This window comes from Ixodes scapularis, unplaced genomic scaffold, assembly GCF_016920785.2.
Source record: "Ixodes scapularis isolate PalLabHiFi unplaced genomic scaffold, ASM1692078v2 PGA_scaffold49__6_contigs__length_1374808, whole genome shotgun sequence".
NCBI lineage: Eukaryota > Metazoa > Arthropoda > Arachnida > Ixodida > Ixodidae > Ixodes > Ixodes scapularis.
The window spans coordinates 1227267-1250863 of NW_024609878.1; the positions used below are offsets into that span (position 1 = coordinate 1227267).

A 23597-nucleotide genomic window follows, 5' to 3' on the forward strand; every position below is an offset into this window, starting at 1 on the left:
AGCAAGTATCATGTCTAAAACACACGTGTGTGCAGAGCAAAACAAACACAAACATATAGAGGGCAAGCAATCCAGCTAGAGACCTTTTTACTGTTTACAAAATCACAGGCCAGCACGTGCTTCGTCGCTTCGGAAAGCGAGCAAAGCATGCGCTATACGCACGAACACTGAAGATGGCACCGGCCACGAGCTCCTTTTTTTTGGAAAGGTCTACACACCCATCCCGAAAATACGCCCTCTTCTGGCAGAGTTTGAAATACTGCACAGCAGCGTGTGCAAAAGACGCAATAACAATGGAAAGTCGATCGCTTATGTATAGCTCATTTAAGAACAGTATTATACAAGTAATAGCCTTCCCATCTTTTGTGCACGTCAATGTGCAGGGTTTTCAGATATGCCTGAAAAGGGAGTAGTTTTGAGATGGGTGTCTCGTGCTCAGAAAAGGCTGCAAGAAGTGCTTGGTCAATATTCAAAGATCGAGTTAGGAACCAGTTTGAACCGGTTCGCGCTTATTGAAACCGGTAGCCGGAGTGATATTATGTACGCTACTTTAAACCGGAACCGAACCGGAACAAAATACAATGCTTCTGAACCCGAACTGCAGCCTAAATATTGACTGGTTCGACACCCTGCCTGTGGCGTTTGCTATGCGGGAGCGTCTTTGCGGCAAGCGGTGTTCCCACGCGCGTTTTCCCGCCGGTGTCATTGTGCCTTTAGGTACCGCGAACCCCATTTTAGTTCTGTGTTTTAGTTAGAGCTCGGCGCCATAAGCCCCTACGAAGCCGGTAAGAATGCGCAGCACTCAGCTTAAAGACCGACTGCCAGTTCGCGCTTTCCACTTTTCCCCCGCTTCCTCGTCTCCCCTATTCTATCCCGTCCACCGTTGCATATTTCCTTCTCCCCGTGATGAGGAGGATCTTCTGCCTTGCAGGATCTCGAGTCTGGTCGTCGGCCTTTAACGTCAGAAATTATCCCATCGGGAAAACCAAGGTTCACAAACAACCGTTACCCGGCATCCACCTTAAAAACTATGGGCACCGTACCAAAAGTCAGACCGCAGAAGACACGGTGCGCGTTAATCCTTGCACTAAATTTACACAAAAATATATTTTTTCTTTAAATACACAAACAAAGTGTTAGTGTTAATACATTCTCAGAACCGCTTTTCGTGAAGTATAGAAACACTTGATTATCCGAAAGAGGTAGAAGCAGAAAATGACAGTTCTTTTTTTCCTGAACCGGTTTCGGTTAAAGACCATTCACAGATATTTTCTGTATACGACAACAAAAATTGTTCGTAAAAATGCTCATAATTTCACACACATTTTTAAAGTGGAGCTTTTTAAAGTATACCTCCTTTCCTTTGAAAAGCCCTCCTCTTTTTTTTCACTATACCATACATCCGAGGTACCCAAAGCACGTCTGTCGGCCCCATCTAATTACGCTTCGGAACGCTCAATCCGTCAACGAATATTTGGATTCGTGTTCGTGGCTAATGAAATGCCGTGATTGCACTTATCATCACTTATAAAATAACAAACTTCATCGTGTGCTAAAAAAAAAAAAAAAAACATGGTGGAAGTTGGGGGTCATCGCACTGGGTGGGATACTATACGCCAAAACCACGCGATTTCTCATTTCTCTTTTGATTCTAGGAAAACTAAGTAGCAAGAAGTTAAAAAAAAATAATTATCGTGGTTCTTTTAGAGTGAAACAACGGAGATGCGCTCGAGGGTTGTATAAGTGAGCCAGCCCTGACGGCGTGTCCCTCTCTCGTTGCAGAGCAAAGCTTCGCGGCGGCGGCGGACTCGAACAGCAGCAGCAGTCCCGCCAAGTCGTTCGTGGCGTGCAAGGTGTGCGGGGACAAGGCGTCCGGATACCACTACGGCGTCACGTCCTGCGAGGGATGCAAGGTATGTGCCGAGCCACGCACGCATGCGCAGCGGGATCCTTCTTGCACTCCCATAAAGATAGTAGATCTTGGGAAAGTGGCCAGCGAAACAGGATGGACGAAAATACACGCACGAAAGAAATACACCGCTGGACCACCGTAGTTGGTCTATTCTTAACGTTTCAGCTAAAGTCCAGACGCAGCCAAGTTGATGGTAGCAATCAGACGGTATCAAAAGCACACCGTCATGGTGTCCGTCATGTTTTATTTATAATCACTGAGCCAATCATAAAAAAGAGAGCCAGTGGCTTGCGCTTCTGGTGGTGTTTGATTGATCCATTTAACTCGTAGCGTCGACTGAGCCTGAGCTGAAACGAACTATATAGCAAACGTTTAATGTCCCTTCTTTTTTTTAACTTTTTTTATGGTAATGTGACGTTTTTTTTTGTTTTTTTTTTCTGCTAGTTACTCTTCCTCTTCGTATTCATTTATCGACATTTGTCCAAACTGTTGGAATGCAGGAGCTTGTCATTCTTCTTCATTTATTGGAGTTCCGAGCATTTATGGACCCCCGCAGGAACATTCTCGCTGATTTTGGCGGAGTGCAACAGAAGGGGGGCACTGGCGCAATCTTGTCCCTTCTCATCAGTGGCTAGGGCTTCTAGCGATTCTCGGCCAAGTGGGATTCGATGGTGGCCCACGAGGCCGGAGTTCAACAATCTTGCCTCACGTTGGCATTCACGAAAATGAGTGTGCAGTCGTTGATATATCGGCCTATTTGGCCAATATAGTGCTGGCCACATGCCAAGGGTATATGTATACGTATATGAGAGACAACCTCTTTTTAGCTGTGAACATACTTGGTTTTGTCTGCTTTGTTACATTTTTTTTTTTACGTTGGTCCTTGGGTTACAGTGAACTAGATCTGTTCTACACTCTAAGAAAAAGTGAGCACCCCCCCTCGTCATCGTGCGTTTTGACGGCTGTAACTACCCCACAGGCTTACTTAACTACCCACTGGGCTCGAGCCATTGAGAGTTAGCACTAGGGGTGCCGCGAACCGGCCGAGGTTCGAGTTCGACCAGGTTCGACTTTTTCGAACCTTTAGTGGAAAATTCGACGAACCTTGTATTGAGGTTCGACTCGTGTGCGCATGCGCGACAGGCTGGCCAGTTGGCTTTGGATTGGATGGTAATGGCTAAGGGATAAATTAAGGGCAGCGCTGATTGGTTATTTCACTTAATACAGTACAAAAAAAATTAATTTATTAACCTCTTTAGTGATTAGAATTAGTTTCTTTTAATTGCAACCGTTTATAAAATAAAATAACCCTTTTCTTAAAAAAACATCCTCCAAACCTAGACATGCTTGTATCAAGGTCTGGCCACACTGTCCACAAAGTCGAACCGGTCGAATCTGTTGAAAAGTTCGAAGGTGCGTCGAACCGGTTCGACGAACCGGTTCGACCCAGTCGAACCCCGAAAGTTCGACCTAAAAATCTGGTTCGACGAAAGTTCGCGACACCCCTAGTTAGCACCCTGTTGGCAGGTGACAAGCATGGGGTAGTCACGTTTTATAAACTCTTGAATTGAACATTCAAGTGCATGCAGTCGTTCAATAGTAAAAGTCACTTCAAAAATCTCAAAAAGTACTTGAAACTTGTTTTCTTTGTGCGTTGGTTATCATTTATTCAAATTTGAACCGGTCGAAACAAGCATGTGGCTCAGTTCGCCTAAACTGGCAGAAAACAAACAAGTACAGGCGACCTTGGTAGGCACCTGCTAAAACCCGAGGCAGATAAAAAGTATCGCGGTTGTCCTTTTCGGTTCCGTCGCGGGTTTTACCATGTACAGCAGTAAACAGCTGGCAGCTGGCGTCGTGCTCGAGGAATTTAACCAAATCTCTAGAAAAGTACAGGAAGCTACGCACAGGCGTGAGTTGACTTGAATGTTCGCCGGACGAGATACTCTCGTCGTCTTTTATTGTGCGGTTCAGTAAAGAGCGTGCTCTCAATAAAGGTATGATCGGTCAGTTCTGCGTGCAGATCAGTTGCAACTGGCCTCCTCGCTTCCGCCGAACTTGCGCGCCTGTCGTACCCATTTTTTTTGCTTTCAAGTGCAGTGAAGTATGAAGCATTGAACACCACGACTGAGGCCGGACAGGACGAACGTACACAGATATCTGGGATCATGTCCGTGTATTTCACTATTTCTCTGTCTCGAGGTACACGATTCGCCTTCTCTGCTTCATTTGGCACATTTCATCGAGCATACTCGATAAAAAAAATGCTTTAAGCAAGGCCGGTTCAGACACTAGCGTTTGGCAGCGTTGCGTCGAGAACCGAAAGCCACTCACCGGCACGTCTGTGCTTCGTATCAAGCGTGGAATCCAATTCAAGGAATCATCTTGGCACGCGATGTAAGCAGCAGGGATGTCCTGGTTTCTTGCTGCCGCAACGCAGTCAGACGGACGCAGTCAAACACTACTGTCTCAACCAGGATTTAGATAATTTAGCATACGTATTTCGCGTTCGTTGCAGGTGAAGGCACGGGCCCGAAAGCAGCAATTCTGCACTGTCCTCTCGGCGCGAGCGCGAGCGCATAAAACGGATATTTAGCGAAAAGAAGAAAACTGAAATAACGCTTCGGGAAGGACCGGCGGACGGGCTTCGCTAAAATCACCTGCGCGTGCTCAGTGTACTCAACGTGTACCCAACCGCCGCTAAAGTCATTCTGGATATGTAAAAAGAGAAAAGAAAATGCATCAGTGTGTTCAGAAAGTTGTGATTGCAGAAATTGGTTTCGGTAATTAATACAATTAATTAAACAGGCTTCTGTATACTTGAAGTGTAGGCAAGCGAGAAAACGAAACTGTTCAAAATGTGACGTGTAGCAACTATTCAAATTTATTTATAACCTGCGGTTCACTTTTGCAATGGCCCTACATTAGAGATACGAGCGCTTTCCTAAGGGCAGTAGAGGAAAAGAATATATACGGCTAAATCTTGCACAGTCTTTTCGTATTTATGCAAAATATGACAGTGGTCACCATCCTAATCGGTCACATAAAATACAGCACTATATAAGCTGGTGGTGTCGACTAGACGTGTGAGGGGAAGACAGACGTGGCCGAGTGGGCTAACGCGTCTCAGCTCGGAGCGTGGAGCGAAAGCTTGCGCTGCTGCGAACCTCCTGGGTTCGATCCCCGCCGCCCCCGCCCGTTTCGATCTGGATGAGTTTCGTACCGGCACGCGTTCGTGTGATCACTACTGCGTGATGCACGTTAAAAATCCCAGGTTAGCGCTTGTACCGCACTGGCTAAATTTCTCATCTACAGCTAAGAGACCGATTACCCGTTGAGGCCCCCATCAAGGCTGTATAAACATAAAGAGCAAGCCAATTTTTTTTCTAGACGTGTGTATAGGAATGTAGAGTGTCAATATGTGATATTGTATCTTGATCTGTGTCTGAATGCGTTGATGTATGAAATGCTGTGATGTCTGTATGTCGCGTATGAGTGAAGTGTGGCGTGGGATATGTACATACGGCATTGTCTGGCGAGGCGCTCAAAGCAACAATTGCTGTTTTTTTGTTTTTTTTTTAGTTTGAGCGTTGTCTGTTAGGTGGCGCGTGTCGCTGCCCAATTCAAGGAGTCGCGCGCTTATGTGTCTACTTATTTGAGTGAAAAACATGGAGGCGTTCCATGGCTCCACGTAGCAGCCACAAAGGGTTCGGTCTGGTTCGGTTGTCGGCCTCTCGTCCAAGTGGGATCAGTCCCATAGCCAGTTGAATGGGTGTTCCGTGCGGTGAATAGCGCCAAGTGCGTGCACAGACGCGGTGAGGATTACCAGGGACTTGAAAGTGGATAACGAATGCTAACAGGTGAGCAGGAGCGTTGAACGATCGGAACCGACGCCGCTTAAATCGGTGATGCTTCGCCTCGCCGCTGTCAACCGAAAACGCCGGATCACTTGCGGCAAGCACAGCAACCAGATGCTCTGTTCAATAAAGACGTCGCTATTTTGTTTCCTTCATTGAATGTTTTCTGGCCGTGAAGTAAATGCAGCCGGCCTCGCGAAAGCAATCGCGGACAAACCCCCTCGAACGCGCTCCCCCCCCCCCCCCCCCCCCCCCCTCCCCCTCCCCCTCACATCGTCGCCCCTACTCGTATTAGGTGCGGTGCCGGTGCTTCGAGGCGCGTTTCGGAGTGCTTTGTGCGCACGGAAGGCAGCGAACGGGCGTACGCACTTGAGAATCGTATTTTAGCAAAAAGCAGTCCAGCTCGCTAGGCCTTACTCGTATTGCTCCACTGTCGTTTGCCAGCCGCCATGTTGCTTTTGGGGGTGCTCACTGTGATTACCTGCTGATTGCGTGCCGTTTGACTGCCCATGGGGTTGTAAGTATAACGAAGGGGGGGTAGCGATATCTGTGACGGCTTCTGACTACCCCAAGTGTAGTACCCTACGACAACCCTTTTGTTGAGAGTGTAGTTCACTGTACTTCGGTTTGTGTCACTTTATTTTTCCGTTGGCCCTTCATGGTCTTCCTTGCCGCACATAGAATTGACCTTGTTCGGCGCAGAGCATAGAACTTGAACTCCTTGCCGGCCTGTAATTTTGTTTAACCTGCGCGTAACCCAAGGAAAATATGGCACGACCACTATAGGTTCTCCGGTTTTCTTTGTTGACCGGTCGGCTCCTGTTGGTCTGCGTTTCATATTCTTGAATATATTTCCACATACCGCCACCAGTAATGTGTGAGGACTTCAAGTAAGAAGTAATCTAGAGATTTTCATGGCAAAGCTTTGCTGTTTTTTTTTTCAGTCTGACGTTCGCATGAGTTTTTTCTTTTTTTTAGGGCGGATGCTAGTGCCTTTGCGAGAACCCACGGTTTACGTTCTTTGCGTGTTGTGAGTCATGTGGTACAAACCCTTTGCAGTACCGAGCTCGATATCACCAACATGTCTAGCATCCTTAAAATTTTAAGGGGAGACCTAGGAACCTGGTTTATTTATTTACAGGTAGTTCGTAGGTAAATTTAAAACCCGAGCAACTCTGTTCGAAACTTTTCATGACATAGTTGCTGCACCCGTTGCTTGGATCTTTTATATCTGTGTTACAAAAGATTAAGAGGCCATCCACATATCGGAAGATGACATTGATTCGAGGGTCTTTCGTGATTTTTTTGGGCCGCAATTGCGCATGCTGCGAGGGACACTTCGCTGAGGTATGGGGCCACTCGAAAGCCGATACACGCTCTACTCACTGTACATACTCCGGATCCTGGTGGGGCGCCACCGCTGCCTTCAGCTGTAGACACGCAACAGTTCCAAGAAAGTGCCGAGGCTCGCGCCGACGGCGTTTTGGAACGGAGTAGGTCCTTGTTTTTCGATTGTCTCCCAAAGAACAGTGATGAGGTCAGCGTGTGGCGAAAAAAATAATGCATGTAATGAGTTTCAATTGAAGAACCAGAAACAACATTACGCCGATTTCTTAGACGATGCGACACAGGATACCGAGTAGAATATATATGGGAACGCAGAGGAACTTTAAGATACGAGTTACACAGATATGAAACAGGGGACTAAGAATGGTCGATTTTGCCGATGACAATGCCGAATCAAGAATAGGACGAAAGGACGCGCCTTACAATAAACAATTTTTCTCCTCGTTTATTTTTCTTCTTCTAGTATCTTTGTTTACTCGGTTGGTGCGCGTTCCGGCGCAGTCTCTTTTCACGCGCTTATTTTCTGCGCCGGTGACAGCGGTCCTGTTGGAAGCTGACCGCGGGCCGGGTTCCATTGGAAGAACGGAGGCCAGCCACGGACCGGTCGGAAGACCTCCGCGAGCCGAAGTTTGGAGACCCCTGATATAAACAAACGAACGAATTAAGTTCAATTAAACGTTTGTATTCGTTGTCACTTTAAGTGATGCATTTGTCAAACTCAAATTTGGTAAGTCTATACACTGTTAGCGAAAATGTAATATTTCGCCTGTTTACACCCCATTTTCACTCGTTAGCATATTTTTACACGCTCTGCTAGTGATAAATCGTCAAAAAATTACCTGAGGTAGCAAAAATTGGTATTTCGGTTTCGGTTTACACGACTAGGCGTGTAAGCAACACTGAAAACACCCCAGCCCAACACCCCAAAACGTCGAGCGCCATGTTGCTTCTGCCTTGAAGCGGTACGGCGGACGTAGCAGCCGAAGGTGAGTGTTTGATTTTTTTTATCAAGTTTGTATAGAATGTAGCACGTCTCAGATTTTTATTACATGACATTCAAGAACGTTAGATTTGCTTTGAGCAAGCCGGCTCAGGCGTTAAGCCCGATTCACACAACCGGCGTTTAGCCACCCCGTCGATTGGAAACGACTCGACTGCTCGCCGGTTCTTTTGCGCGAGCTTTCGCTCGGGCGCTGTGAACCCTATGAACTGTGGCGCTCAAAGCTAGCACAATTAGGCACGGCTAGCGTCCCGATAGAAGCTGCAGAGAGCGGAAACCGAAGACACCGTCGCATAAGAGTGGCGAAGCCGCGATCCTGCGCTGATCGTTGTCTCGCCGCTCTCTCCGGCAATATCGACACTTCGCTGCTGGGTGTCTCGTATTTCGACGTTTTAGAGAAACTTGGCATTGGCAAGCGCGAGGAGTCTCTATATCGTTTTCTCCGTCGCCTGCGTGGAGGAAACACGGTGGCGATGGAAACATATGCTCATGCAGTCAGTCAACTTGGACAATCCCCCTGTTCCCTCAATCCTATCGCATTCTTTGACTGCGTTTGTGACAACAACGTTTCCCCAGTGTGAAAGCTTTCAGTCACAACGGGCTACAAACTGGGTTGTGCATTGCATGTAGCCCTGAGGGAATTCTTCGCCGGAGACACCAGCACATTAGTTTCATTGGTAAGGTGACCGGCCACTAACGTGTTTGGCAAATGAAGCGATCACGGGTAAGTAGAAATGCAAACAATGTTGAATGAATATTAAGGTGGTTGTAGCCAGAGCCTGCCAGTTGAAATCAACCTTTAACAACATAGTCTGCGGTAACTTCTTTTTGCACTTAGGATTGCAATTTTAAACACAAAGCCACTCCACATAGCTGTCCAAAATCGTGTAAACAACAGCAGTCATCGTCCCCGGTTCGGATGAGCGAAGCCTTAGCTTGATGAAAAGAATGGCGGTCTATACTTCTTGGTTGTTTCAATCACAACCTCGCACAGCTGAACAGACAAACAAATCAAGGAAATATATCCCGCGCTGGCTTGCAAATCACAGCACACAAGCAGGGTACATAGAAGAGCAGAAAACACTGGCAATGAGCACACGGAGGCATGCAGCTTCCTTTCTTTTTCCCTCGGCGAATGATTGGTTTGCTGCAGCATTCCGTATGCACGTCGACATTCAAAAGTTGAGCCTGATCTGTCTTGCAGCGCCTTGCGGAACGGCAAGTATCGCCCACCATTCCACAAGGCACTGCAGGACTCGCAAATGTGTGAACAGTGCTTTGCAATAAAGGCCATGATCGGGCAGCAGGTGCCCATCTAAAGACATTTAATATTGATTGGCATTGAACTAACCTTTGGGCTTCATCACGTAGCAAGCATGGGTGAGGTATAATTCAAGAACATTTAATGTTCGACGAGTTTAATACGTTGTGGTGCTTTCCCATCTGTTTCGGTGTCACGGAGTGGGGTTCAAATTAATAAAAATAATTCAATGATCCACTCTGAGAATAAACGAGAAATTACGGGAAAAGAACAAGAGAGCTAAGTTCGACCATTGACTAGCGCTAGGTCCACGCCTGGTGTATAATCAGTAGAGAAAGATGATGACACAGGGAGGATAAGCAAACAAAAGATTAGATTTAATAAAGGGAAAAACTAAGCTGTACACGGCAATAGAGCACTCAACACAAACCACACTCCAGCTCAAAGCTATGGAGCCCTGCGAGCCAGAAACTAATACTAAAAAGACTCGACGCTCATAAAACCGGAATAAGCCAACAAAACAGTGACGAAAACCCGACACTAATAACGAGAGCAAACCGAGATGGAGCTCGAACGTTACTGCTACACACATGGGATAATCCCCCAAAACAGTCGCGACAGAAAGTAGCGCTGTGTAAAAATCTTCCCAACATTCAACAATTCGTACTTCAGAGCCAGAGAATGCAGTAGACAAGTCCCAGAAAACCAGGCTTAGCTTTCCGGTAGGTGCCGAGTCCAGAGCAGTCCGTAGTCTGGAGTTGTCGGCCGAAGAACGGCGTCTCGAAGTCCAGCGGTCCAATTAGAGGCTTGATGAGGTCGACACCGCGCACCACACAGCCACACACGCTTCAGCACAACAAACTCAAACACTTGTCCGACAGGCAGGGCAGAAGCCAAAAATTACACGTTCCAAGACTCATCTGCAGGGAGTAACCGCGTTGAGTAGCGACCCGGCCAGCTCTGGGGTGGGACTACCTTCTTTGTTTCCGAACCCCTTTTTATAGGCTCGTCTACCGACCAACCTCCCGTTTCCCCGCCTTTCGGGTCAGTCAACTTTCAAGAAAAACAAAGCTACACAGCAACGACCCAAATGGCAAAACCTATTACATTTTTCAGACAACCAAACATATGTGCCCATCCATTCCCCCGTACGAGTCCAAAAACATCAATTATCGCCGATACATAGAACACGACAGGCGGCAGACTGAGCAAAGCCACCGCCTTCAAAAAGCGCGCTAGCCAGCGTAAACATCTTTGTATCCCGGCGGCGCCCCTGCATGTCAAATCGGCACCATACGAGAGCCAGCATACGCACCCCTCCGTCCGCGAGGTCAAAGCCACAAACTGTGACCTGGGATGATCTACGTCGCCCGTTAACCAAAACCCATTCCGCAAACGAGCAAATTCGTTGGGGACTTAGAAAGGAACTACGACGGGACGAACTGAGATCAAAAGTGGCACCACACTCCCCCTTTTTGACCGTACCAACACTTAAAGTTGTCCAAAGAAAGATCATAAAAGTATTTAAAAAAATGAAGAGAAGCCTGAATTTGTGACACCCGGTTTCTCCATCCTGTGTTTTTTTTTGTGCTTTTTCTATTACGAAGCGAGACATTATTCCAGCCGTAGGCACCAGATGTAATTCCCGTCTGCGATCATAAGATTATAGGATCCTAACTGCCGGCAGCTAAGTGTCAATTACATCCGGCTTGTGCATACAGTGCAACATCTTTTGCTATTCAGCCGATCATCAGTTTACAGCCTGGGTATCTGTTCTTGTAAACGACAGTAGTGCTACATGTTAAACGGCTCTAAAGCGATAGAGCAAACTCACATCTCATTATCTTTTAGCTGAATAAACTGTTTGTTTGGTTATGCTTGTTATCCAATTTTTGTTTTAAATTTAATTTTCTCATATAAACACCTTACATTATAGAAAAAAAATCTTTTTATAGTACGGAGGTGTCCATATTAAGAAGACATGACTGTATCATCTTTGAAACTAGTTTGCCACAGCCAGTGTTATAATATGTATTGATTTTTTATGCAGTGCCTGCCTTTCCTTGCCCCTTGTGAGGACGACTGAGAAAGCGACTTTGCGCCACAACGACGGATGGCAAGTGTCCCAAGTGTCGTCACCTATAGTGGTCATGTGCTATGTGTTTGCAGCATTGTAAGCCGACCGTGGAGCACTTTCAAAAGGGAACTTTCGCCATGTGCACAGTATGGCCGTGTACAATACGGGGCACGTACAGTCAGAAGAATTATGAGAGGGAACATGCGGGCGCGTGTCACTTGGTACAGGCAGAACAGCCTAGCAAGTGTCATGCTTGCGCACTGAGGGGCCCTGGTTTGAAGAGCCGAGGCAGAAGTTTCAGCGGCGGTGTCACCGTCCTGGCGGCTTGTCGCCGAAGCAGAAACGGGGTTAGCTAGCTTTGCTCGTGGCTGGCTTTGTGTAGTGTGTGTGGACCGGGAACGTAGGCTTATGAACTTCGGCAGCAAGAATACTACACGGCTTTGGTGTTTTGGTACGAGCAACAAACGTGACACTATCTGCTACGACTAGCTACGACCACCCACCGCAGCGGTGAAGGCATCCAAGAAGCAGAACCTGTGTATTACGCCGTTGCCGTAACCCAACAGTGCTCATTTGTCATGGAGGGCTTTCCGCCCAGAGACTTTGCTTGTCACTGAGTGTTATTTCCCGTGTTTCTCTTTGTGTGCGCAGTGGCTGGACGGGCCTCATACAGCAGTTCTTCAGTCTCAAAGGTGACTAAAAGTTGAGGGTGGATGGACTTGCAGCAATCCCCTCGGTTGGTGCATGTGACAGAACCTTTGTACGGCATCATCGGGAGGATGCTGTTGTGAGTTAGCAAGTTGTCCAATTGTATGTTCATTATGCTAATATTTGAAAAAGCTTGTTTAAAAGGATGCTGGACCAAAATTTGGATTTCATAAAATAAGGCCGCGGAAGCTTTGAATGGGAGCTCTACAAACTCCGAAACATCACTCATACATTAATATCTCAAACGGATGGCCGTATTCTTGGAAAGGAAAGGGCACAATCAAACAAGAAATGTGACATCATACTTCTCCTGGTACACTTTAGAATGAGGGGAAGCGGCCTCGCTTCTCTCATTCCCGCTTCGGCTCACCTGCTTAAGGGGATGAAGCCTAGAGGAGAGGGAATGAGAATTGCGACATCACATGTCTCGTCGGCCTTGTTGAATCCCACATGTTTCCCAAAATACGGCCATCCGTTAGAAATAATGCTCTATGTGTGATGTTTTGGGGGTTTTGCAGCGTCCCGCCTACCGCCCCAGTGTTGTTTTGCAAGCTTCGAATTTCGGTTAAGCATACCTTTTAATATGAATAATTGTGTCATCAGAATGTTAGAACATGTCAGTTCTACACAGCTACTCTCAAACATTTTCGAGTGGTCTCGCCTGCCAGATTCAAAGGGGGGGGGGGGGGGCAACATGTACATGTTTTTATGTCTACAGCACAAATAGTTCCTATCATGCACTCTAAATAGCTGTCAATCGACAGACTGGGTAAAAGAGTGAGCACAAACAAGTCCAACTACCAACAATGCTGTCCATGGCAAATCTTGGACACCATGTCTTACGTTATGTGGCCTCAGCGGTCTTTCTATAGTTCTTTTCATTGTTGCCGGTAGAGCAGCTACCGATAGGGGGGGTTGCAAGGACGTCAACTTTGAAATGCAGTTTCTTCACATAATGTTTGCGCTTTGGGAAGTTTCTACACATACACCTTGAAGTCACTATTGTACGGATGAAACAACTTTGTAAGAGTGTCTATGAAAACTTGGGCAGGGTTCTCTTTAACGTGCCTGACTTACAACAAGGCTGTCCAACTTGAGAAATTTCACTGGTGGGAAGCTTATTTTCATATAAGAATGGTGTACTTCTTCACAGCGCTGTATGTATCCAACAGAAACTCCAGATGTGTTCAATAAAAGTAGCATTTGCTAATATTGTGTTTTCTGTGTATCTGATGCACTAGGTTGTATTTGTTTTGAACGCTTGCTACGTTTAGGCTATAAAAACTAGTCTAAATTTTATGCCGACAAGCTTATTGAAAAAGAAGTGTTCGGTCTGAATAAAAGATTCCAGAAATTACACTAAAATAAATTGCTACTTGGGGTAGCAAAAATGGTGTTTTACAGTCGACTCTCATTATTTCAAACTCCAGGGCCCGTTTGCTCGAAGCGCTAACCGCGGCTGAAGTTAGCCGCAGTACCTAGGAGAGAGATTTTCAAATCACGTGACTGGCTCGGTAGGGATGCGGGGAAGCGTGGCGGTGCCCCGGTGAGTGAGCGCCGCACGCTTTGGAACTAATATGTCGTTGTAGCTGCAATACCGGGCGCGTTAGTCAGCAACGAATGGTGCAGAAGGCTTTCGCTTTGCCTTACCTCACTTCATCACAAAGCATGAGCAAGGCTCTTGCCGCATTTTTTAGATAGTCTTTCGACTCTGGCCGTTCCTAAGCCTAAATGAATGTGGTAATTGTCGGCTTAGCAACATCTTAAAAAATGCGGCGAGGTCATATGCTCATGCTTTGCGATTTAAATGAGGTAAGGCAAAGCGAAAGCCTCTGGCACCATTCATTGCTGACTAACGCACTCAATATTGCAGCTACAACGACATATTAGTTTCAAAGCGAGCGGCGCTCACTCACCGGGGCACCGCCATGTTTCCCTGCATTCCTGCCGAGCCAGTCACGTGATTTCAAAATCCCTCTCCTAGGTACTGCGGTTAACTTTAGCCGCGGTTAGCGCTTGAGCAAACGGGCCCTGGAAGCCACACACTTTAGTTTGAAATATCAGAAGATTGAATTATCAAAATTCATCTATATATTGTCACGAATAAAAACATACTTCTTTATTAAACTTAAAATCAGTGTGTAATGCGCCGAACTTGTGCTGAGAAACATAAATTAACAAAGACTTTTGATGGTGTCGAAAGGACAACTGCCTCAAGCAGCCAAGCGAAGGTACTTTTGTAAGCGCGTGGGTATCTAGAAGTTTCTGAGCTCGAACAAAAAAAATTTAGAGTCGTCTCATCATTCCAGTCACGCAAACAAAAGAAAGTAGGACATGCGCTGGCGGGGTCAGCGGCATGCGAGTCGATCACGCTGCTGACTCGGTTATTTGCACGTGGCATTACTCCCCTCTTGTGAAAGACTCATCGTCTTTATGCAACACAAAATTAAATTAACAGCTTAAACAAGACTAGGTCAAAATACAGAGTCTCGTAAATAGCAGATTTTCACAGTCCTACCGAGCATACCTAGTTCAGTTGAGTCGGAAGACGTGAATCGCCTACGGGTCGCAGAGGGCAGCGTGACAATGTTGATGTGCCATTGGCCAACGACTTACAACTTAGGTCTCATGTAGCGAATAACCTTGAGGTCGAAGCACCACTTTAACAGTTCCTTGCTGCGACGATGAATTGGTGTTTAGATTCACAGTGGGTAGCCAGGCTGAAACTGGGAGTCGTGGTGACAAAGATTGTAGCAGTCATCGTCAGGAAGTTGTGGCTTGCATCAAAATGCGACCAAGCTGGCAAACTTCCTCCGTTCGTTGAGTGACATACCAGGCGTCGTCGTCCTGTTCGTCTTCGTGACAGATACCACACTTGCCGTAGGTATTGTCATCGGGTTCATCATCAAGGTCGCCGTCAAGTTTGTAGTCGTGGTTGCCGTTAAAGGGCAACTCCGGACCATACTTTCAATTTTGGGATTATGACTGTTTTTAGTGCAGTCAGCGTCCCTGAATTGCAAGGTGTAATTTTTTCCTCGTTATTGTGCGTAGTTTTAAAGATATGGACGCCTCAAAGTTTTGTTTGGGGCACGGCCAACAAAACCGAAACTAGCCGCTCGAGGCCCTGGCAGCACTAGAAATCGGCCGCTATGTGAACGTGACGTCGGGATCGTTCTCGTTCAACGAGTACACAGGTTGATCAGCAGCTACTTCAGTTGCGCTAGCCGTCTAAAGGTAGGAGGTAAGCTGATTTTATTTTAATTCTGTATATGTGGTAGATATCCAGCACATGTAGGAAGAGTTGGTGCGTATACCCAAAAGCTAGTGACTGGAAAACCCGTAAACTCGTACAGTGCCGTACTCGGCGGCCGCTGCCGCCGTGCGTGTGCCATGCCGTACTTGTCGCTAGTATACCCAAAAGGTAGCGACTGGAAGACGAGTGAACTCATTCAGTACCGTACTCAGCGGCTGTCGCCGTGTGTGCAGTCTTCCGTACTCTGTCGCTAGGCCTAAATTGTCATCGGGGCTCCGTGGATGGAGCGGCGTTGCTCTACGACGCGCTGCCAGTGAAGTTCAGTACTGGGGGCCCTTTCGCGCTGCGGGTCAGTAACAGACACGAAGCTTTGAGGCTTTCCGGCACAGGCTGCTGCGTTAGGGCTGTACATGTCTGTTTTTGCATTCTTTTTTCCTTGGGCACGTAAAAGCCAAAGTCCACTCGTCGAACAGCGTTTACCCACACCTTCTTCAATTTCTGGTACGTTGGAAACTTGTGAAAAAGCACCTCCGGGTTGTGCAACGGGTTGTTTGAGCACCCCAGAGCACTACAAGTTCTACTCGGCATCCTTCGAGGAACAGCTGGGCAATCTTGGGCGCTACGAGTTGCTCGCTAAAACCAGTCTTTGAGTCCTCACAAGCAAATAAACAAAAGGCTATACCGAAGCTACACGGGCTACAGATAAAAGCAATGGCTAAACATGAGAATCACAAGTCCAAGTAGCGGTGGTAGCGGCTCAAAGAAGCGCACTCCGCGTAACGCTTGGAGGAAAAAAAGAACGATACTGACGTCACCGCCCAATGTTGCTTTATTGATCGGCAACCCGCTAGCCGACCGCTAAGGTGCAGCGGCTCGTGGCGGGTCACATTTTTATTATCGGCATTAGTTGAGAATGCGGCATCCCACGGACGTAATATTTTGGCTGGGGTCGTATTTTGTGTCACTACAGCGATACCAGTAATTTCTTTAATTTCGAGTTTTGGCCGGAGTTGCCCTTTAAAGTCATCGTCCGGATTGTCCTTGGATAACTGTCAAAGCCGTAGTCGGGATCGTCTTTTATGAAATTGTTTGAGTCTTCGCCTGGGTCATCATCAGTGTCGTCATCAGTCTCGTCACCACGGTTGAAGACTGTTTGTCATCGAGGCCGTTGTCAGGTTGGTTGTTGACATTGTAGCCGGGTTTGGTCTTTGGAGTTGTCGTCCATTTCATCATCAGCGTAGAAGTCGTCATGATGTTTTCGTCTCAGTGTGGTAGCCAGGGGCTTTGTCAAGTTCATTGTCCGGGTCGCTTCCGAGGCCATAGTTGAGGTCGTCGTTGGTGTCAGAGTTGGAGTCGTCCTCGGATGATTTCAAGGACGTCGCCTTCACGATCGTCGTCTTCAGAGTTATCGTGTTCACAGATGGTACGCTTTATGGGCATAGACTGCGTTACCCTGCACATCCACCAATATGTCATGAACAAAAACAAACTTGATTAATAAAACTTCAGATCAATGTTAAATGCAGCGAACTTGTGCCAAGAAACATAAAGTAAGAAAGACCGCACATACTTTGACAGCGACGAAAGGACGACTGACTCGAGCAGCCATGCGAAGCTCTTTTTGTAAGCCCGTAGGTATCTAGAAGGTTCCGAGCTCGAACAAACAAGATTCTCGAGTCATCTCAATTATTCTAGGCGTGCAAACAAACAAAAGATTCCCCATTCCACCCAACTCCATTGCAGAGAATTGGAATTTTCTAATACTAATTCCATTCCTTTGAACTCCTGGAAAGGAAAAACTGGGCCCATTCCCACTCCTGGAATGGCTGAACTGCTGCATTCCATTCCTCTCAATCCCTCCCAATTGTGAAAATGGCACTTGACAGCTAGTACTAAGTTACCGGAAAATAACGTCGGCGTAAAGCTGGAGTTGTGAAATGCGTAGACAACTGCAAAATTCAAAACCCTACCCGCAATCACTGATTTTACTAAGTTGAGCTTTGGTCGCACATAGCACTAGTGGCAATTGGTATGGGGGCACTGCAGATATTGATCGCACCACCAGGTGTAAAAGCCTCGTAACAGAGAGGAAAACTAAGTCGCCCATCTTTTCCACAAAAGAACCGTATATGTCCTCCACTTTTACGAGCTACATAATAAGTGAGGAGTCACGTGTATTAACGAAGTGCGGGCGGTGTGACATTGTCCCTGCCTGGTGGCCTGCAACTGGTGCTGTAATCACACATGGTCCCAACAGCCTTATGGTTGCATCTCGCAGCACCAGGAACGACACTTTGGCTGTGTTCCAAATCTTACCCAAATAGATCCGAATTACTCCGGTGGGTCGTGTCACGTGACAACACAGATTGAAAAGTGCTGGGCACAGGTAGTTTTTGGAACGCTGAGGTACAAAACCCTTACCCTGGATTAAGATCGAGTAAATTGCCCTTGTCAGCCTACAACTCTACAGTTTGGGTTGCTTCACTGGGGTTGCCACTTTCATCCTCGAAGGAACATAAGCAGTCAGATAACCAAACCGTCAGTTACCTAAGTGCAATAATGCCGTTTCGAAAGCCCCTTTGACGGCATCTAAGCAGCTCGCATTAGAACAAAGCCTATTCCATTCCTACTCTATTCTGGGCAAAATGTAACTACTAATTTCATTCCCATTCCATTCCAGTGCTGCCACCATTTTATTTGCATTCGATTCCAGGGTTGTGGAAGTGCGGAATCGTTCCAACTCTGGAGTGGCAACTCCTCAACACTGGTGATAGTCACCAAGGCACCCAGTTCAGTGTGAATGCTGTCCTCACAGCCCATCCAAGGCTGTTATTACTGTAACAAACTCCAGTACGACGAAGTAGTTGAATTCGGAAGCCTGTTGTGCAGATTTGTACCTTGCATTGTTTCCGGTATTTTTTATTTCTTTTGTATTTTATAATGGACAACAACCGTTGTAATCTCGGTATTGTTGCCAAACCTGAAGGTTTTATCATCGGTGCACTTTTAAATAAATACATATATGCCACAGCCGCAGCTCAGCGATGAGCACTTACACTGCGACTTAGGTGTTTCGTAAGTATTCATTTTGATTGCGCGATAATGATGTTTGTCTTCTGTTAGAATTAAAAAAACCAAAACAATATTCAACATGATGGATAATTTTGGACACCCGCGGCATGTGTGATCTGAGCATTTGTTCTTTTCATCTGAAGTGTGTCTCTTGCTTACTACCTATAGAGTATACGATGTTGTGGACGGAAAAGATGCTGCGACCGACTAAAAACATTCTGTTTATTCTCATGTCGTTGAGCTCGTGGTGACGAGTATGAGTAGCACTGTCATCTTTGGCGATGCCAAGGCTGAACCGATAGACTGCCGCAGAGCTATCGCCCTCAGCTCTGCACTGTGAGGAATGGCACGATTTTGTTGAAGTGATTGCGTCTCCAGAGAGGTGTCGTTGCTGTTGACATGTACCGCAAGCAGGATGACATACTAGAGAGCAGGAAAGAGAGCGTTTGGAAGCCGTGCATGGTAGTTGACGCCGAGGTCAGGAAATGAGGCAGCAGACGGGGGAAATCGACCCTGTCGTGCTTTCAGTCCGGCTCGATCAGTTTGGAGTGTACAGCCTCGGACTGAAAGGGGGATGCCGGCCGACTGCGGGGCCGATGCAACATCCCCTAAGATGAGGAACCGAACTGAGAGCGAATGCCTGACATGGCAACGATGAGGAGACCCTGGTCGGCTAGCAACATGCCTTGTGAACAGTGTGAAGATGTCGATGAATATTCACTTGCCAAGCCGGTGGGGCAAGCAAGGTGGTCGCAGCCCATTGCTGGGAGATGCCGGTGCTAGATGCGACAGAGCAGAGGTGGTTGCGGAGGCGCTGCAGATGTGGAGGCTGAGAAAGTTGAATATGTGCCTACTGCATTTTCGTCCGAAAAGGCAGAGCCATTGCCGTGCCCTTGGCCACGAAGAACATTCCCCTGGATAGCAGGTGCTCGGAGTCAATCATCATGTCCAGGTCACCAATCTGTAGCACTTTCGATCTTGAGGACAGAAGAGACGGTGCAACAGACTCCGAGTTTAACTGTGAAAACATTCTCTTTATTCTCGTACCGTCAAGCTCGTTCCGACGAGTAGCTTGCTTTTATACACTGCAGTCATTAGCATTATAGTTGATCTAAGTATTTTGCAACACTATTAATACGGCAGATTGGGCGAGTTGGTACGGCATAATTACGAACCAGCGCACAGGTAGACCAGTTACTCAAAATCCAAATACACAAAAATATACACTCGCACAGCGCTGATGTGAGTTTTTTGTGTTTGGATTTTTGGTAACTGTCTACCTGTGCGCTGGTTCGTAATATTGCAACACTGCCGTCTTTAGGCGGTGTGGAGGCTGAACCGATGGACCGCCAGAGGCCCATATCTGTATCTGTTTCATATACTGAATGCCTTTTTGCACGGCTCTGTGTTTACTTTTGTCTTCCAGATTTTTACTGCTCACTTGTTTTTTTAATTTTATTTAGAGGATACTACTGGCCATTGAAGGCCCAAGTAGGAGTGGGGTAAAACATATGCATTCACACACCTACAACAACAAACAAATAACACGACATTAAGAGGTTTACAACAACTAACCAGCAAATATACAGGATATATATATTTAAAAGGGGGGGGGGGGGGGGGGGGCACAGCATGCATCAAGCAGCATGTAATTCAATCATTTGTAATAATAGATGTGAAATTTAAAACTCATATTTAAGATTGAACATTATCAAACAAATGTGAATTTAATTAAGCTATAAATTTTATATAGACTGTTACTTTTTATACAATTTTGTCTAGATTTGTCAGGATACAATCTGCAAGTATGCATAAAGTAACTGGAAAGTTGAAAGAAGCAAATTAGAGATTGCAAAACCTACTTCTCACTAAATATTTTTTTCCCAAAGTATTTACGTGATAATGCAGCTGAAATAAGGCTCCTTTTTCAGTTTTTTTTATTGAAACACCTTAAAAATACATTGTTTTCTAAGATTTTTTTTTATTATTATGCTTGGAAAATTAAGTTACCGATTGTGTTCGGTTTATTCTAAACTATTTATATGAAATTCCAGAGTGCTTTTGTGCATAACAGTGGCTAGATAAGGTTTTTATAATTTCTGATAAAACAAACTGACTAGTTTCTCTTTAGTGACCGTTTCGCCAAGGTGACAGCAGAACAAGTAACGGATCCCGACGTCAAACTGCAGGAATTTGAGATATATGTTTTCTTAGCGAATGCATGCACGCCACTGTTGTGACATATTTGAATATTGCCGCGCGCAGGGCTGAGAAAGCAACGCTCGGTCACGGACCTCCAGAAAGTTCCCGTTTATTCATGTAGCGCACGTAACTTCTATTATTTATATCCATGTATCTTCTGCTTTTGTTTTCTAGAAAGTGCGTGTTCATTCTCGCCCCGATCACGCGACGCTCGAGCCGCTTTCGCCGATTCTTCGAGCTAGCGACGCGCTCTAGATAAGAGGCCGCCCGCGACCTTGTCGAGTCAGTCTCGCCTCAGCGTTTGATCGTGCTGCTTCGCCGCCTTCGACGCCCGCGACGCTCTGTTATTATCTTTTGTACTCGTTTATTTTTTTGGCACAAGTTCGCCACATTAAACGTTTATTTCTTCCTGTTTATTTCCTTTTATTTTGGTCACCACCCGTGACAATATCCTTATCGCAATTGCTTGGGCTCAGCGGGTAATGCAGGTCGCACTGGCGTGAGTATAAAGGCTGAACTGCATAAAGCGATTTAGCGAGCGACGGCGACAGCGACGGGTCAGCGACGTATTACGAAGATTTCTTACTATCGCTCGTCGCGTCACTCGGTTTTTGGATTTCTAGAAAACATCGTTCCGCTTTCATGCGGCTTGCGTCGTCGCGCGAGTGACCGAGCGTCAGCGAAGCGGGTCGCCGTCGCTGTTCTCGTCGCTCGCAAAATCGTTTACATTCGGTTTATACTTCACGCTGTCAGTAATATCGACTCGAGCGCGCATAATTTCATTTCCACGGGAGCGCGTGTAAATCAAACCCTAAACCAAGACGGGGGCTGCAGCCAGCAGCTTTGAGAGCGTCATACAATGGATTATAGTTTGACAGAAGCAAGCACACACTTCGCTAGCGCATTCCAGCCTTGAGCGCTCGAACTTCCGAAAACGAAACCAGATTTTGCTACATTTTGGCTAGCTCGAAACATTTTTTTTAAAATATAGGGTGTCTTTTAGCTAAAATCTAGACTAAGAGAAATGTGTACCTTCCCAAATTATATTTATGTCACCGTACTATATAAGTAATAATTGTGTAATATCGTTACGTTCATATAAAATACGGGGGGTGTCACCGGACCTTCGTTTGAAACAAAAAGTCTGCTATATAGACCGAGCGGGTTCCTAATACAATCGAGTAGGAGTGTCGGGTTTTTAGTGCCTCTGTTCGTTGTTTGTGTATGTAGATGCTTGTATGTTGATTTGTGGTACGTGCTATGATGAATGTGTTGGTATGCTGCCGTCCGAGTTGCAGCGTGTCACTTCCGCAAATGCCAAGATGTCCTTCATTTTTGTAGTTTTCCGCATACTCATTAGGTGGCGCAAGCAGCCGCCCAATTTTATTTTAGCTTTGTTTGTACGTAGTCCATTTATGTGTAAGGAACCACACCACATAGCTACAGTCTAGTAGAAAAGTAACCGCGCATAGCGCCGGCGTTGAGTTCGTCTTCGTTCGCTGGCCGTTTCGGTAGCCGATTCGTACCCGGAAAGACGCAAAATTTGCGTACACACGAGATATGAGTGGATACGTCGAAACGTCGCGTACAACTTTGCTCGCGGTAAAGAGGTGAGCGGGACGTCGGTAACGCCGGTCGGGTAGGGTCGGGTCGGGTCGGTGTCGGAGCTATTCGTCGTCGCTCGCGGCAAACGGGCTTTTTCAATAAAGTTCATGTCTGTGGTCGCGAAAAAGATAACTGCTGTGGAAATTACCCGGCGTCGGTGACAATGCAACCGGCTTGAGGCCTCGGTGATCGGCTGAACCGCCACGCGAACGAGACCTGCTCGATGGGGAAGCACGCTGCTGGATGCAGTCAATGGTCGCTACCGCTGTCGCGTAATCGCCGTAATGGATACGGCGTCGGCGCTTGGGGGTGAATGCTTGCGGTAGTTCAGCACGTATGGACGATTACGAACGATCACGTGCAAACTACGCTTTCGCTGCGGCGAAAAGCCGTGTAAAGCGCTGGGCCTCGCTCGTAGAACCCGTCTTGCGTCAAACGGCCGCCATTGTAAAAAAACACCCCTGGACGTGTGATCGCAGAACGAAGTACACGTTCAAAGATGTTCATTTTACACGAGACCTCGGGTGCAAACGAAATACACCGAGCCTCGCGTGTAAAACGAACACCATTTGGGGAGTCCGCCCTGGGACAACGGTTTACACGTCCAGGGGTGTACTTTTTCGCTGTGTGTGTAGGTTTCAGGGAAACAAGAAATAAGTCCGAACAAGCTTGTTTTTGTTTCTACGCATAAAGAGGAAAACGATACGTCAAATCTTTCTGTCTGATGCTGTTACTCACAAATGCCGCAACGTAAAGAGAAAATGAAAATGAAGGCTTTTTTGGGTCGAAATTTTGAAAGCAGATCCGAACGTGTAGATCTGGTAGTGTGTGAGTAGCACCGTAAACCAGACGGTTTTTATCGTTTTCCTTTCTGCGCATATAGGCGAAAACAGGATCTTTTAGGCTTAAAATGTTTTCCTTAAATCCACACTCATGAAATTTGAGACGATAAATGCACCACCTATGGACATGTTTGTGAAAAGATTCAATACACTCCGTTCAATAATTTTCTTAAACGTTTTTTTTTTTTTTTTTTTTTTAAGTTTGAATGGCGTTTAGGAACACCCTTGTTTAGGGAGTTTTCGAAGATCGTTGAAAACCTGCGACAGCGATACCTGATAACTGTTCAAAACGGATACAAAAAAAACAACAACAAGAAATTTTTTTTAGGTGTATTGGCTATTGTTATCGCATTGGAAAAATGACGAATTTGAACTGCAACAAGAGAAAGTATAAACGCGACCTGGTTAGGAAACATCGTAGTCGAAACCCTCTCCTTGTCTCGGGTTTCAGGTAGTGACGC

The 23597-nt window shown here is 46.4% G+C and overlaps 1 protein-coding gene across 1 annotated transcript in view; it reads left to right on the plus strand.

Moving 5' to 3' along the window:
• Positions 1 to 1782: 1782 nt before the first annotated feature.
• The window catches only part of LOC8034737 (ecdysone-induced protein 78C), a gene marked incomplete at its 5' end in the record, with an annotated part of 100609 nt that continues 78794 nt past the window's right edge, over positions 1783 to 23597 (plus strand). Inside the window, 1 exon segment of the mRNA XM_042293171.1 lies at positions 1783 to 1913. Coding sequence (XP_042149105.1) covers positions 1783 to 1913 — 131 coding nt within the window.